Source organism: Pterocles gutturalis, unplaced genomic scaffold (genome assembly GCF_000699245.1).
Source record: "Pterocles gutturalis isolate BGI_N339 unplaced genomic scaffold, ASM69924v1 scaffold7787, whole genome shotgun sequence".
Classification (NCBI taxonomy): Eukaryota; Metazoa; Chordata; class Aves; order Pterocliformes; family Pteroclidae; genus Pterocles; species Pterocles gutturalis.
The window spans coordinates 61,293-78,609 of NW_010112666.1; the positions used below are offsets into that span (position 1 = coordinate 61,293).

Here is a 17,317-nt window from a genome sequence, read left to right on the forward strand (position 1 = left end):
AGTTACAAAACATTTACTTATTTTATTTATTTTAGACTGGATAACGATGATACTGGCAACTATATCCTCCCCCCCGCCCATTTTTTTTATACTACCTCTACAGTCAGGATCTCTTGAGGCATTAAGGAAGAGAGATATGAGGAGATTTACAGTAATAAACTTGCCTAAATTACAATCATCTTCTTCTTTTCTGACTGTTCTAATCACACATACAAATCTACTAACCCGAAAAATACACTCCAAGACATCTCACTGAAAGCTTCCAGAAATGATCTCAAATTTATCTTTCCACAAGGTAAATGATACTTGCTCATCGCCTACAGCAAAACTAACAACCAAAGCAAAAGCAGAACACATTTGCCTCTTGTAGGACTGAGAATTATGCTCGCAACCACAAGAGTTGTTTATATAGAAACAAGCTAATTGTTCAGGGTTATATACAACACAAGTCCTGCATACATATATCAGCAGGCTGACAAATTAACTGACAAAGCCTTTGGTCAAAAAGCTAAATCTCAGATCGTGAAAGAAAAAAAAAGGGAGAGGTTAAGAGCTTGTGAGGTTAAACATGAACACAGACAGCAGGACTCCAGAAGACCTGCCCTGGGCCATGGAGTTTGTCCTCTCCACCTTCCCCTAGCATCTCAGGTGACCAGACACAGCATTCCCATCACACACTGCTCCAACTCCACTTAAACAAAGACTTTTGTTTTTCCTCCCACTCCAGGCAGGCTTTTGCAGTTCACTCTGTAAACGGAAGACTCAAAGCCACCCACCTCTGTCCACGTTTGCACGCAGAGATGTGAGCATGCCCTCTGACACCAGAGTTTTATAAAGAGCACCTTTGCAAGATCTCTCAGATTTCCTGGAGCCACAGGTTTCTATCTTTTTTACACAGTCACTGTCCTCAGTTTTGACCTGTCCTGGTAAGCTCTGGGGTACCACCTCCTCTGTTGGGGTCAGTGGTTCCACTTTAATGTTATCAGAAGCCTCACAGGGTACTTCCTTGCTGGCTGCAATACTAAGGAAATCAGGAGGCTTTGATTCTTTGGTGGTCTCTGGGGGTTTCTCCTTTGATGTCTTCTTCTCTTTCGATTTCACTTTTTTCTTTGGTGATTTTGTATCCAACACACTTCCCTTCACATTTGAGACAGGGCGGGGTTTTTTGCGGGGAGTTTCCATGAGTCTCTCAGCACCCCAGTCCCCCTTTGCAACAGCTTCAATTGTATACATTACACTTTCAATGTCCGACTCGGAGGACTGCCTCTTTTTACAAGGTTTCTTGGGGGTGGATTTTTCATTCGTGTGCCGGTCCAACTTATTTTTTTTCTTTTTCTTCTTTATCTTTTCTGGCTTTAGCCCGAGGATATTCATGTCAGCCATTGAAAGCTCTGGAGAACAGCACATATGATCCTTTGTGTTATAATTTCTCACAAAAGGACTGCTCTCCATTGCAAGACTAGTAAAATCTCTGCATTTTGCAGTTTCTGATTCCTCAGCTTTTGTCTCATCCTGGTTTTGCATATTCTCCATTTCTGATTGTTCTACTTTTCCTTTACAGGAATCTTTTATTGTTGTTTTCTCCAGTTCTTCTACATCCATTTCCTCTGTAACTTCCCTTCCTACATCTTCCAGTGCTTCCACTTTTGTCTTCCCAGGTTCTTTCACTTTTACTCCTTCTGAAGCAAGGCACATCTAAAACATATTTCAAAATAGTCCCATGAAACAAACATCAACAGTTAACATTACTTACCTATATTAACAGACGCGTTACCCAGAGAATCTCTCTGCCATCTTCCTTCAGGAAACCAAACTATGCTAAAGGACAATACTAAAAAACTATGCTGAAGCCCTGCTGAAACTGATGTTACGTGATGATGGCCAAGTGCTAGAATAAGGCTGGCAGGTTCTACCGCTCTACTAGAAAAAGACTCCAACTGGTCTCAGTGGTGTTTCTATGATCCTTTAAGTGCTTTTTACATAACCTGGAAACCCACTGCTAGATTGATTTTCAGAATATCCCAAATGTAACAAACAATACAGTATCACTGTATACTCACTATTGCTATAGACAAGTTACTTCAAATCTCACACCCATACGTGCTTCAACTCCCAAATGTTCCTATATACAATTCTCTCCTCCATTTTCGAAATGGCCCTGGAGGGGGGGAGTTAATAGAATCCCAGTAACAATTTTCTTTTACATGAATGTGCAAAATAATTTGGAAGGTACTAAAAAAGCCTTCCAAATCTTTCTTCTCATGTCACAGACTTATTTTGCAAAGAACTGCAAAGCAGCAGTGGTTGCCATGGTTATCTCCTGCTGGAGATAACATTAATGGAATCCAAAAACCTCAAACTGTCTAAAGAACAGTGATATTACAAAAAAAAAAAAAAAAAAAAAAAAAAAAAAAAAAAAAAAAAAAAAAAGAGCTGTAACAAGGTCTTGAACTGCCATGTTCCTGCAGCGTTGACTTGGGAGATCCTCTTGGTTTTGGACCACCTGTAAGTTACGCTGACACTGCTACAGAGGGTAGAACACTTCATAGCACCAAGCAGCTGCCCTTGGGAAGACACGCTATTTTTGTTCTTGTTCTCCTTCTCATAGCCCCTGAGCTGCATTCCCAGTGTTATTGTTCTTTTAAAACAAATGTGAACCAAACAGCCACGAGGAACAAAACCAGATGGAAGAAGCTTGCTTTGAACCAGACATCAGGAGTTTCCCTATCCCACAGCTTCAGCCCATGGCCCATGTGGTCAGTAGGGATGTACCCCTCCAGATCACTGGGTTCTCTTTAGCTCAATTTTAGATTTCTCAAATCAGCAAGGCATTTTTTCCTTGTAAACTAAAAATATCTCTTATACCAATATATGTATGAGCATAACACTAATGATAGAACACTTTGTGGTAAGTTTCTGATGTCCTTGCTGCACAGGGAAGAAACTCCTGGCCTGTTCAGGTCAAGCTAGGTTGATCACTGGAAACACTGGAGCTTGAGCAGCTCAGTGACTATTAGGAAGCAGCTTAAATTACGCAGAGGAGAACCCCACAACTATGCTCAGGAGGGTTCTTGGTACCAAGGTACTTCTGTGACTTTTTTACTGCACTGCAGTGTAAATACAGCCTGTGACTTTCAAAAGCTCAAGACAAATATTTAAAATGTAACTCATTGGACAGTAATAATATTTTGCCAATTCAACACACACACCTCTCACCAATGGACTTATTTTTTTCTTTACCTTCATCTCCAGTAGCCAATAGCACAGAGGGCTACAGAAATGGCTACAAAAAACCAACTTCTGTTTTGTGAGCTCTAAATAAACTTGCAATTCATAGTCTTTAAGACTGGAAAAGCTTAAAAAAAATTAGAAGAAATACAACATTTCAATAAGAGGCCATTGGTTTTAACTGTTCCCAGAAAGAAGATCTGCTGACAGTATCAAACCAGAGTTTCTACAGAAATTATTGACGCATTTTTTCCCCACTTTAAAAAACAGCAGGCATGAAAAGCAAAAATAAACAAAAGCAACTACTGACCTTTAACAGGAATTTGTAATGGCAATGCCCTAATCCGAGTAACAGACTTACCCAGCCCTCTCTCTGAACTCCTTCTGTCCCCTGGCCAAACCAAACAGTCAGAACCTGAAACCCTAAAACAGGGAACTGAAACAATTTCAGCGGTGATTGAAAAGGATCTTTGCCACCACTGACTGACACTTTTTCTCAGCTGCAGCACAGACTCTTAGAAACCTCTAAGTTGATGGCTAGTCTGGGGAAATCGTGACTTGTGGCACCCAAGCCACGATAATTTATGCTCCTATAGGCAAAAGTGTAATTATAACTGTAGCACTGTTCTGTCTTCCAGACTTCAGCAATCAACATCATTAACTTCTCCACCCCACTGCACCCGTGGTAATTACCCACCAGTGTTTTAATATTACCTCTGCCAGCTGAAATAATGCTGATGTTCCACACTGTTTTGTTAAATCAGAAGGACCTGAATGGGATGTAGTTGAAGAAATCTAAAGAAAAAACAGAGAGGGAGAAAAAAAAAACACCAACATTATTTTACCAGCACAATTCTTTTATGTTTACCATGCAGCTTTTGAACAGATTGTCTTCCCAAAATTCATTCATAAGACTATATGTTGAAAAAGAACTGCAGACTTGTGTATGCTGTTATAAATAAAACCCTGTTCCACCATTGCTCTGGTGGATAACACAACTAGACACTACAAGGTATTTTCAGATTTGGGGATCTTCTGGTCAGGACTTGAAGAGTAGGATGAATCGCAGCACATGCTCTCTCACACATGAACAGACTCCAGCAGCTAAGCACCAATCTACAGCAGCATGCAACCCAGATGGTGCTGTTTCTGAAGGCTTAGTTGGACATTTAATTGCAAAATCATTTCATTGTCATAGCTTCAGGAGGTTACTCCTGTCAGGCTTTGGCATTGCCTGTTAGTGCTCTATAGGACTCATAAAAGAGATGCCATGAAACCAAAGTGAAGCAAGCAGAAGCCCTTAAGCCTTTGGTGAACTTTACTACTCCTCAGAGTACAGCAGGCTGTCTGGCAAGCAGGTAGCTGATTATTCTCCAGAATCTTTCTCCTGTATCAGGCCATGATCCTCTTCAATGTTTTACAGAGTACTTTGTACCAATTTTGAGCTAGGTGCAAAGAAATCATCTTTTTCTAAACAAATTAAAAGCATCAGTCCCAGGAATAGCCATTAGCACGAAGGAAAAAATGTTCTGCTTTTAAGGACGTATCCCATAGTCTCCGATCAGGCTTGCAGGTTTCTTATACTTGCTTCCTTAGAAAGAGGTGGAGTTCTAGGGACTGTGAAACTAAACTGTTTACAGCTTTTTTAGCTCGCCCTCCCTATAGCCTGCAAACTCAGTTTTCATTGTTCTCAACCAACATGGGCCCACAAAGTTGATTCTGCAGGAATCAACCCATCATTGCTGTAAAGGAAATAAACAAAAAAGGTCAACAATGCTATCTCTATGTCTCCTGGGAGCTGCAGCTCTTCACAGCATCTCCCAAGCTCTGACCACTATAGCTCAAGTCTCCAAACATGGCTTACAGCCAAGGGCTGTTAGCACTGCTAGCATTCTGTGGCAGAAGTGGCCTCCTTGTCTTTTGGAGGTGACGCACACCCTCACCACTGCCTCCCTTTACTCTCACGCCTCTGCACTGAAGGCTAAAGACAAAGCATGCATTTAGGCACAGTGAGAGACTCAGCAGAGCAGATCAGCAACAGCATCCCAGGCTTCAGACTGCAGGGCGGCTGCTCCAACCATTTTTAGAAACTTAGAAATTCTCTGAATTTTTTAGAAAATAATTTAACCCACTTCTGCATTTTATTTTATCACCATCTGTGAAATACGGTGAAATATCAAAAAGGAAGGCATAGGGAAGGGAGAAGATAAAATTTGTTAATCTACATAGCAGAGAGACAAAGGAGGAGCAGTGCAGTGTGGTGTGCTGAAGCAGACAGGCTCCCATGGCCAGACCCCTGCCCGGTCCCCTACAATGTACAGCATCTGCGGTTGGGAGTTACAGCGTCATGGCACAGATATCTTACCAAGGGAACTTGCAAATATAAGACAACCTCAAGGTGATCACGAACACAGTTTATTTGGGATGCTCCAAACCAGGTCCTGAACTTCTATTTGAAAACTTAAGCTAAATCACTCACATTTATTTATCCAATTACAATCCAACATTATAGAGATCTCCAAAAATGGAGGCCAAGGGGGCTAAGAATCAATAGCACTGATGTCCTACAAGAGCTAGGGACAAGGAGGATGTGCTTAGCACATCTGCCACGCTTTTCTCAGTTTGAATCAGAGCCTTTAACATTTGTTTTGTATATTAACTTATGCTTGTAGGAATCCATTAGAGCAATCACTGAGAGATCACAGAAACCTGTCCAACATGCAAACGTCACACTGTCAAACTTAGCTTCACTTTTTCCACCAACTGCAATATGAACTCTGCACTCCTGTGGACAAACGCTTGTTCTTCCCCCAGATTAGGGCTTCACAAGCTTCGCAGTCACATCACAACTTTTAACACAGACTTCCCCAAGTCAGGCTGCACTCCGCAACAGCTTTACTTCAGAATGGTACTAGTCCAAGTGTGCTGCTGTCCCATAAGAGAACACCTCAGAACCTTCTGGTGTTCCTGACTAAATATTACCAGCCTTTCTGCTGTCCCAGGGCTGCAACAGTCAAATTCCTTTATGGATCACTGATCACAGTCAGGTGTAATCACCCTTACACAGGTACTGCTGACAACGCAGCACACACACAAACTCTACTACTGCCAGGGACTGCCTACGGGGTAAGGCAGGTTTTCTTACACTCATCTAAGTTCCTATAAAGTCAGGTAGTAGCATTACTATCCATGGAACAAGGCATTAAATACTTTTATTTCAGTGCTTCCAATCTGTCTTTTTTTTTCCCTGAGAGGGATTAACCTCACCAGCAAGAATATATGGCTGGATGCTACTAGATGGGATCCAGAGAATCATTTTCCTCACTAAAACAGGATGCAATTTTGGAGGGGAAAAAAAAAAAAAAAAAAAAAGTGTCCAAGTAAGGCTAGCATCCTCCTTTATTTACTTGGAATATAGCATGTATCTTCATCTTTCAATCATCAAGAAGAATAGTATTTGCATATCAAGCCTCAAAGGTTTTTCAGTGCTTCATTCATACCAAGGAGGAGACCTCAACAAGGTTATATTTAAGACTCGAGAATTTCTAGGACTGTTGGGAAACCTGACCTAGTATTTTTTGATTACTTCTGACAGCTACCAATTTCAGAAGTTCATACACTGCTTCAACTTCCAACTCTTCATACAGATTCCTGATGATCTCAAAGTCTACATTTCTTTTCTTGTTCTTGATCCCCAATTCAGCAATGCACCTTCCAGTCCTTATAACCAAAGCTTTACTTTTTGAATCCTGGTATCCAACTCCTCATTAGGAACAATGCTATTGTCTCTTGTCTTTGCTATTGTCCCGAGCATTGCTTTTATTATAGTTACAAGGCTAATTTTTCTAAGAAGCAGCATAACTTTTTCTGTGTGGTCGCCAAGAAACTCTGCACATTAACAAGCGTATAAAGAAAAGCTAGGTCCCTGGGGTCATTGCCATTGCCTAATTCTCTTGTTATTCCATTATTGACTAATTTATGTTTCTGGAAATACTCAATTTTATACTAGAGCAAACCTTACACAATTCATACTTTTTGGGGGGAAAGATACACACAGCTTCCCCTTGTGATGCTAATGGGTATAACGTTACCTCTGCCAACTGGAAGAGTGCCGACTTCCCACAGTGCTTTGCTGGCTCAGGAGTTGACAACTGGGAAGTATTTGATGAGATCTAGGTTTTAAATAAACAAAGGAGAGAATATTTCAGTGGCACACAGGAAAGACAGAAAGGAAGGGAGAAACAGAATGAAAAAATTAAGGACTTAGTTAAATCAGTTACTATTAGATCCTTCTGGCAGAAGGCCCTACTTCAGATAGGCAATCCCACCCAAGAAACTTAACAGGCATTTAGAAGTCAGCATGATACAAGCAAATATGGAATTTCTTCCTTAGATTAGGCTCATGGATCTTCTTCCACGTTCATATTGTTCACAGCTAATATCCTACCACGCCATGTGCTTTACGTGACTAAGTGAACATGACATACGTGTTCCTTGAAAACATGAAGTGTGGCAATCGAGGTTAAATAGAATTCTCCTGGGAAACCTGGGCAGTATTTCCCACTTGGTTAGATACAGAAGAGGACCATATGTCCTCACAGGCACTGCTTGTTTCACTTTCTTTAGTTAGAAAAAAGAACTAAGACCTTATGTCTGGAGATCAATTCTAGCCTTGTAAATAGATGTTGGTGTGCCAGCACCAGCACTGAGTAAATAACTACCACTGCACTTCAGGAAACTGCTTTTGCAGCCAAATTTTTTCTGACTCGCTTCCAAGTGTGGCATTATGAGTTCACCAATGCAAGAATTAACCATTATTTCTCCTTTTTTATCTTTTTTTAGCATGGCATTACATGGTAGTATTTGACCTGGAAGCTTTGAAAAGCCCTAAGATTAAGGACAAGACCACCAGTGTTTCCACGGCATCTGCCTCATAAAAAAAAAATCAAGCTTATGAACACGATCTTTCAGATGCAAAAATTACCAGCTTAGCCTTTCTCTTTATACCTAATGTATTTCTTTTGAACTAGATCATTTGAAGAGTTTACTTTTCAATTGATAAGATTCATTACAACCCTCCCCCAAATCCAGAACATAAATTTTATTGCAAGCTATTTAAAATACAGTGAATAATACTTGAATGTGCATTAATAATAATTTTCAATATTAAACTAAAATAATTCAAAATCCTAGTTTTGATTTGAGACAGTTCAGTGAACCTCCTCAGGAACTCACTGGAGTAAGTGACCTTGTACATTGCAGTTTGCAGGAAGAGGGCATCAACTTTTTATCTTTCTACCATAATAAATTCTCAGCTCTTAATGATTTTTTCAGTGCTGTGTGAACGGCAGAAAAGGGACCGAAAAACACCCACACTCTGAAGTATAACTCAAGAACATGCTTGCATATCTTGCCTCTTGATGTACAATATGAGGAAAGAGTAAAGAATTTCTTTCTGACAATAGAACGGGTGCTCCTAACAAAATGCAAGCAAAAACCTTGCAGTACTAATAGAAAGAAAGGAAGCCAACATTTCACTTCAGCAAAAAAAATTCTCATACTGAAGAAAACAAGGGCAAGAGACAAACTTAGAACTCTTTCTGACAAAGTTACTGGCCAAACATCAGAAGTATAACTGATCATTCAGCAATCAGGGAGATTACAGATCTCATTCCCTGTCTTAACACCATCTTCCAGTTTTATTTAGAATAATTAGAACCTGCAGTACTACAACCACAAATAGCCACTTCTTATGTAGAGGTTTAACTTGTGGATCATTAGGATCAACTTACAACTTACTATCTTTTATTACGATGTTTCTCAGCATTTTAGCTACTATATTACATTCTAGCTTGCCTAAGAAGCATGTGCCATGGTACCACTTTTTCATTTCCCTCCTAGAAGAGGCATTTCACTTCAACAAAGACATTTAATAATTTCAGTACACAGACAAACAGCAACTAATTAATCTATTTTATGTAATGGCTTTACCTGGGAAGATTACAGCTTTACCTAAGGGAAGGATGGAAGAGGAGATACTGACTAGCTCTCACACTCCCAGTTTCAAGGCATTTTGACTAAAAGTTCTGAATTCAAACCTTCTGTTCAGCACAGAAATAAACAGAAAGGATTGCCTGTAAGCCCACTCAAAGTGAGTGTGTGAAAATACAGCAGGGACAAAATCACCCTCAAGCACGCATTCTTTTTAAATGAGACCAACCTGCTGGAATAGCAAAGAAAATTTCACCTTGTTGGATTCTGCATCTGACTGTTTTTTTTTACTAAATCACCTAGAGAAAAATTCAGAAAAGCAGCTGAAAGTGAAGAGTTTGTGGTTTTTGGCTTCGTTTTAGTTTTAAGATGAGTAAACTAGTAATTTTATGGCTTCCACTTTGAAGAAGCATTTTCTTTCTCTAATAAACAGACGAGAGTTTGGCTAAGTAAATCTAAGAGGTACTTGTGTTTCTTCTCTATAAAGCAGTCATCACCATCTGTTCGCATTTGCCAAACACACATCCAGTAGGACCAAGAGAGCAAGGGGTCCCATCTGCTGTGCTTCCCTCACATGGCAGGGAGGATGACAGCAAGCAGCCCATGTGAGCAGACGGCTTGCAAACAGCCACCACGCTAAGGAACACAGCCCGCTGCTCAGACATCACTGCCTTATATAACGGCTTTCTATAAAGGTACAAATGAAAAGGACAAAAGTAGGGCCAAGTATTTCCAAGATAAGAGCAGAATGAGAAAGCCAAGAAGATAACTTGGCAACACTCCAAACTTCAAAAAAAAAACCTCTTATGAGGATGTCACATCATCTTTGAAGACCTCAAAGGTGCTTGCCTGCATACCCGCAGGACCCAATGAAGTCCTACTCTTGGGATTTTCATTATCTATTGTGGCAAGTCACCGGGCAGGCCTCATTAGCCATATCCTCAACAGCTTTAACTGAAGACTATAGCACTTGGGACAGCCAACCAGATGAAAGGCTAACTGAGGCTGTAAAGAAGAAAGAATCCCACGCTACATGTACATATACCAAGCTGTTTCTGAGTGACAGGGGACTTGTACTCCTGGGGTAAAGGTGTACATTTTAAATGACAAATCTACTCAATGGGATCGCAGACTTCACAAAGAGGCACTCTTATACCCTCTGCCGCAAAGGCGGCAAAGAGAAAGGGAACATATGAAGAACACCCAGCCAGAACCCAAACTCATCTGGGATGGTTGCCAAAAGTCTCCAGGCACATCAGACCAGAGCACAATTCACATTTCTTCACAGGTCTACTTGGCTATTGGCTAAATAACTAGTTTCTCTCCCTCTCTCTTTTCTTTTGTAGCCCTGTTATGTTGCTGACAGCAGCCTACTGCAAATTGCTTACCATAATTTAACTTACTAAATGCAGTAATGCGTTCATATAGACAGGACCCAGTAAGAAGTGGCACAGTAAGGAACGGGATTTTTGCCAGACTTGACAAAGACACCCTGTGCAAATGAAAGCCCTTTAATTTGAAAAAGCACAAGGAGCTTTAATAGCAGGGGGAGAAAGCTTAAAGAGGTTCTGTAGAATGCTCAATACTTTCCCCTGGAACAACCTAAATTAAATAAGGCTGCAATCTTAAAAAAAAATTTCTATTGCTATAGATAAAACATGATGTTCGGCACTGCCATTAAGGTTCCATGACAACAGTAAAACACAGGAGAAATAACCATGGCCAACAAGGGGCTTGGTTTTTTTGGTTTTTTTTTTTTTTTTTTTCCCCCCAGAGTTCTATCCCTTATCTCCAGACACTAAAAAAAACCAATGAAAAAGATACAACCCCCTCCAGACTGCACACACATTGTAATAATTTTACAAGAAAAAGAGATTAACCCTGACTTTAAAACTGTCCTCTCCAGTTTCTAATTAACTTTCTAAGCACCTCTTCTACCTAACATTTGTTGATTCATACATGCACTCCAGCGTGCCAACTGAGCTGGCTCAGCATAGTGGTACGCAACTCCATGGATGGTCACAACTGTACGACAATTTTCAGGTTTGTCATTTTGTTGTTTTTTCAATTAGGAGAGGAAATTATTTTAGGTTCTGTGAAACTGAGAAGTATGGCTAAATTAGGTTTTACACGACAATTTGGAAATGCTATACTAAAAGCAATTCATACCCTATTCAACTCTGTAGACATCTGAAATTGTTTAAAATGTAAGATGGCCAAGATTTTTGAAACTAAGTTAGCAGATTCACTTGTGAAGTGTTTTGCAAAAAAAATCATACGAAATGTTCTCCAGCTTATATCTTTTACTTGGTTTAAAAGGTTGGCTTCAGCACACAGCTTCATCCTGCTCAATTCCACCAATTTTCTCAAAAGAACGTTTCAAATTAACCTGTCACTTTAAAAAAAAAGTAGTACACATGCAAGCACCTTCATAATTAGACACATTAACTCTATTGTATCTTTTATAGGGGTGTTTTGTAGTCAGGTATTTTATGGCACCTCAATCAGTAAACTGCTTTTTCTTTATTGGACCTCCTAAGAAATACATAAAGGCCCATCCTAGCCAAGCTAAAAAACACAATTAACTTAACATTTAACAGAAAGTAGTGTCTTGTATGTAGTGAAACCTCTGTAAGCACACAGAATAATGAAAAGGATTTTTTCATCCCATTAGGCTCCTCCACGAAAGCAACAGCTCCAATCCCAGTCTTTTCAGACACATCCTGAATATACCTTTAGAGTAATCGATTCTGCAAGCAGTACCAGACTCCCCCAAATGGGCAAGAAGAGTATATATATGTATGGAATACATACGTCAGTTCATAGAGGCACACAGGAGAAGAAATTCTTAAAAGCAATCCCTAAGAACTCCTAATCTTTCAATATGTGGAGAAAGAAGGATAGCTTACATACTTATGGGTAATTTATAGGCTTTATAAGTCACCACCTGTCCTTCGTACATATCCTTGTAGCTGTTGCCATAAGCTTCCTTTGACCTGCAAATTTGTTTTCCAAAGGATTCCTGCCTGTAGGGCAGTTGCCATTTTGCACTGCTGCAGCCTCTTCCATAGGCAGTGCATACTGTCATTTCAGAATGTCTTTTGTTTTTTTTCCTAGATGTAAATTAAAAGGCTGCTTGGAAAAAAACCTCTGCAGTGGTCCTTTGGCATGAAAGGCCAAGTAATGTTCACAAGCCCAGTATCTTTTGTGCATGCTACAGCTGGTAGAACTGGCTGACGTCTTCAAACCACTGGTTATTCCCCCCACAATTTTTTTTAATGCAATGCTGTTACATAAACATCTACCGATGGGAACCCCTTAAGAGACAGGGTGCTCTAGCCATTCAGTGGTAACTCTTACTGATTCCTTGCTTCCTCCCATCCTCCCCCACCATATTTCAGACATTGTACCTCAGCAAACTGAAACAACGCAGAATCCTCAGTTTGTTTTACAGCTCCCAGGACTCCAGGCTGTGATGTGCTTGAAGAGATCTGTCAGGAAAACAATTATGTTTGTATTACCTAACTCTTCAGCTTCAATGTGCTAAATTTCTGATCCATTATACAGAAAAACTCCTGGTACTTAAGAGCACGCAAATGAGTCGCAGTGCACCCGCACAAAGAACAGTATCTGCTTTGCAGGAGACATGTAAATAGGTGATCTGCGAAATTGTGATCCTGAATTATTTTTCACAAGGAAAATCTTTTCTAGGATCAACAGAACAGGCTAAGACTTTTTTGAGGGGCTTTTATTTGCACTGATATATCAAAAGAGGGTTAGCAGCAAAAACTTAACACTACATTGTATTTCACCAATCAGTGGAAGAGCCGAGGTTGCAGAATGGTGGTACTGATAGGACTCCTATTGCTCCTTAGCACGAAATCCAAGTGTGGACAGGGACACACCACATACAGGTACTTTAACATATCTTTAAAAGAGATACTTTAAAGTATCTAGGGGAAAAAAAAAAAAAAAAAGGGAAAAAGGTACTTTAAAGGTACTTTAAGGTATCTCTATACCAGATCCATTCCAGACACCAAGGGAACTGCATTTTATACTTGGGTCAGTTATTTTTGTCACAAATTACATCTCTGATTAATGCTAGACCTTGGTACAAGTACCAATTATTCTGCCATTAACACACATACCTACCGTGCACTGGTTAGGTGCAGCCTCACTACAGGCTGTTTAACATCCTTGAAAATTAAGACTAGCTAACGTGCATTTCCAATTACTGATCATCAGTGAGCTACTTCTAAACCACATGTTTTAAGTGCTGCAGATGAGCTTGTTTCCTGGCACCCACTGAAGTTCTTCTTTGATGGGTAAGGAAAAGCCAGCAGCCGCAACCCCTTAAGCAAGAGCATATTTTGCAGCACACAACACAATTCCTGCCTACTACTACGTGAGTTGGAACTCAAGGTCTTGTGGGTTGATTTTAAAACAAAAACAAATATCCCAAAACACTCCCCCCCTCCCACCCTGATTTTCTGTGTGCTAGGATTGCAATGTATCTGCCTTGTAAGTGATGATGCTTAGGGGGAGTATGAAGGTGCACACAGCAACGAGTGCTAAAGATATGGGAGTCAGATTCATAGATGGTGTGAAGACAGGTATGAAAAATCCTGTAAAATCAGTATTTATACAAATAAATATTTATATGTCACTTGACTATGACCATTTCAAAAGTTGGAAAGATATAAACAAGCAAGTGATGCTTGCAGAGGACCAGGATTCTTTGCAACCTCATTCTTGTCATGTTATTTATGTCAATGAAATCCATTAGAACTTGGATTAAATAGTGTATACTTTGTAAAAAAAAAATACCACCATCACAGTTGCACTTCTAACAATAACTGGAAACATGTTGTCAAAATTGGAAAACTAAAGCATAGCTGCAGAGAGCTATTTGGTGATAATAGAAGATAATTTTGGAAATTCCAGAACTACAGACGAAGTCAACGACTAAAGCAGCCACAATAAATAGAGGACATAATGTAACATCCAAATATATATGTTAAAACTTTAGTTAGTAAGACTCTGGTTTAAAACTAAGTGCAGGAGTGACACATCTCTAAATTACTGCTTAAACCACAGTTCCATTATTGTACCACGGTTTCCACCATGTTCCTAAACACACTCTCCTGCACTTCAAATCTGACCTATCTACCTGATAACTGATCCAGTACCACAAACCCAAAAAGAAGGAACAAAGAAAAGCATGAATTTTAGCTAAAGATTTCTGATTTCTCTTTCAGGTGAACATCACACACTTCATAAAAGGAGACACTGGGGAAGACAACCCTTTTTAAAGAAACTCACCTCTGCAAACTGAAACAATGATGACTTCTGACAGGCTTCTGTAGAATTAGTTGCATCAGATTGGCAAGTACTTGAGGAAACCTGAAACAAGGAGTGTGCAGCGTAACACCTCTAAAGTGCTTCTTTCAAGCTAAGAACAACCGTGAGTAAAACAAAATACCACGCAGCAGTAGCAAGAAGCAGTGCTTAAGAGAAGATGGGCAATCTAACATTTCACAGTCCTGAACAGGTTAAATCAAATTTATATGTCAAAACACAATCTAGCACCCATTTTAATCCATTTGAGAATCACCTAAGAGGGAAAACCACAAAAATACCAGGGATTTTTTTTTCTTTTATAATTCCAAACTTTTCAACAGAGTTCTACGCAACAGAATACCAAACTGATGATACTGGGCTACACACACAACTACCTTGTACTGGTGATGCTGTCAACACTGCTGTATCTGTAATTTGTACTACCATTCTGAACACAAGAATTACTTAGAAGCTAAAAAAAGAAAAAATTTAAGACACTGAGGGTTGCTAAGTGACAGAAATATTTACTAGAAAAATAATCCTCAATCACCTAACTGCAGGAAAATTAGTAGTTAAGGATACCACACACCTAGAATTGCTCAAATAATGTACCTAAACATCCATTTAGGGGTGCTTAGAAGAAGCAGTATAGGAAAGAGTCGTAACTTCTGAAATCAAAATATGAAGAAATTACTGTTCAAAAACAACAGCCTCATTCGAACTAACACAGAGCTCAGCAATACTTTTCTTATTAGCCAGAAATATGTTAACCAAGCATAATTCTGTAGAGGAATTTTATTCAATATGATACATTCATTAAATGTCACATTTGAATATAAAAGATTTATATGTGTAACTGCTACAGAAGCATGAAGTACCGTTACTATGAAATAAGGCATGTGATATGGCTTACAGGAAATGAAAAGGAGGCTTTGCAGGATTTCAGAAAGATAAGTAACAGGACAGACTTTTCTTCCCCCTTACAATTTTTAATTTTTCATGAAGTTTCAGGCTATTTAAAACATTTCAATTCAAATGTGTGGGGTTTTATTATTACCAAACCAAGTATGTCAATAGCATTTTTTAGTGATTGTACACATGAGATTTAGCTAGCAACTGCACCTATTGCCTGTGAGCACAAAGCACCACAGAACAGCCAGGCTTACAGCACGTGCTGTTTGTACTGCTGCTGTTTGTCCGAGATGCTTATGCACTGCAATAGCACACACCAGTGGCATTTGGTTTCAGGAATCTGCTACCCATACTCCCCTAAAAACACTAGATCCAAGTGTAGCAGCCCACAGGCCAAAGGGAACTACATCACATGACAATCTGCTTACGTACACAGTCAAACTTGTTTCTTCCCTGCCATCAAACCAAGCAGTAACAGTGCCTCCTGTGATCTATGCTTCCATTTTATTTATTAAACACCAAGCAGGATGTTTCGTCAGTGTACTGCGGTAGTATACCAACCCAAAGGGTTACAAAGAATGTACTTTTAATGCCTGTCTTTTGCTTTTTCAATGGTTTCTGTGACCATTTTCACAGAGGTAATGTTTATTACTGCTTTTCTGGTGTTTCTGTATTGGTTAAGAGGTCTGTGTCTCAGCAGTGGTGTAGATTGTACTAGGGACGCACACTCATCTTGCTGCTGTTGAATTACCCATCTCCGAAGGTCCGAGCCTCTGCACTAGTGTGAAATATATAAGGATGCTGCTTGCATGTATGAGTGCTCATTTGTTTTTTTCAGGCCACTTCACTGGTGGGACTTTCTCAGGAATAACCAAATTTGGGATCTGGTTCCCCATTTAACTTACATTTTCTGCAGTTTGACCAGCTGCCTTATGTAGCTGAAGTTTGTGGCGTCTATTGGAGCAGCTTGTTTGGAAGTGGAGCCTATTCAATGTACTGTAGGAAAGGCCACTACTTTGCTCAGAAGAAGCAATGCGAACGAGGAAGCCATGTGAAACCCCTCGCTTCCTGAGAAAGGTGCTGCCAGGCCACGCACACATGCCTGAACTGTGCCCACCCGCTGTAACACAGACAATGGCTTTGCAACTTCCTCTGCCTATCTAGGGGCACGTCCACAGGAATGTGTCAACACATGCCCAAGCTGGCAGGGCACCAACCAGCTCCAAGTTGTAAGCCGTTGACCCACGCCACCCCAGGAGCACCGTGCTGGAGCAGAGAAACCCTCCCAAGAGCTCAGCCCCTGCCACACCAGCGCTGTAAGGCATTCACTCCTCAGGCGGGTGCAGAGAGGGAGGATGAGGCTCCTCATTGCCTCCACAGCCAGGTGCTCAGGGCCAGGCACAGCTTGTTCATCTTGCAGTACAGGAACCACAAGCCATGGAAGGTGTGAAGCCCAGTTTCCAACAGCTTTGGGTGTAAAGGACAGATTGCTGGTGCCCAATAACTCAGAGGTGATTACACAGTTAGAAGAACCATATTTTTCCTATCAATTTCTGTTATCTTCAAAAAGCTAATGCTGTTGCCTTTGCTTGAGAGAGGCACTAATCTGAGTTTGTTTCTTCTACACTGCAGCTCCCCACATGCTCCCGACTTGTGGGAAATTTATTATCGGCAGGACTTCTCTGCCAGGCTGAATTCGATCAAAGCGTTAAAATAACCACCAGAGGGAATGATGCACAAGTAGTGCCATCGCATACATCTCATTTCCTTCCTGTGATTAAACATCCTCAACATCTCCTCCTTTCTTCTTCTCTTTCCTCCTCCCAGCTCACCCTCAGCTGCACTG

At 40.3% G+C, this 17,317-nt stretch overlaps 1 protein-coding gene across 1 annotated transcript in view; it reads right to left on the reverse strand.

Moving 5' to 3' along the window:
- The window catches only part of BBX (bobby sox homolog (Drosophila)), a 57,945-nt gene that overhangs the window by 24,434 nt on the left and 16,194 nt on the right, over nucleotides 1-17,317 (reverse strand). Inside the window, exons 5-8 of the mRNA XM_010074143.1 lie at nucleotides 14,542-14,622; nucleotides 12,630-12,710; nucleotides 7,320-7,400; nucleotides 777-1,695 (exon numbers count right to left, since the gene is read on the reverse strand). Of these exons, the coding sequence (XP_010072445.1) occupies nucleotides 777-1,695; nucleotides 7,320-7,400; nucleotides 12,630-12,710; nucleotides 14,542-14,622 (1,162 nt within the window). The remainder of the gene's footprint in view (nucleotides 1-776; nucleotides 1,696-7,319; nucleotides 7,401-12,629; nucleotides 12,711-14,541; nucleotides 14,623-17,317) is intronic.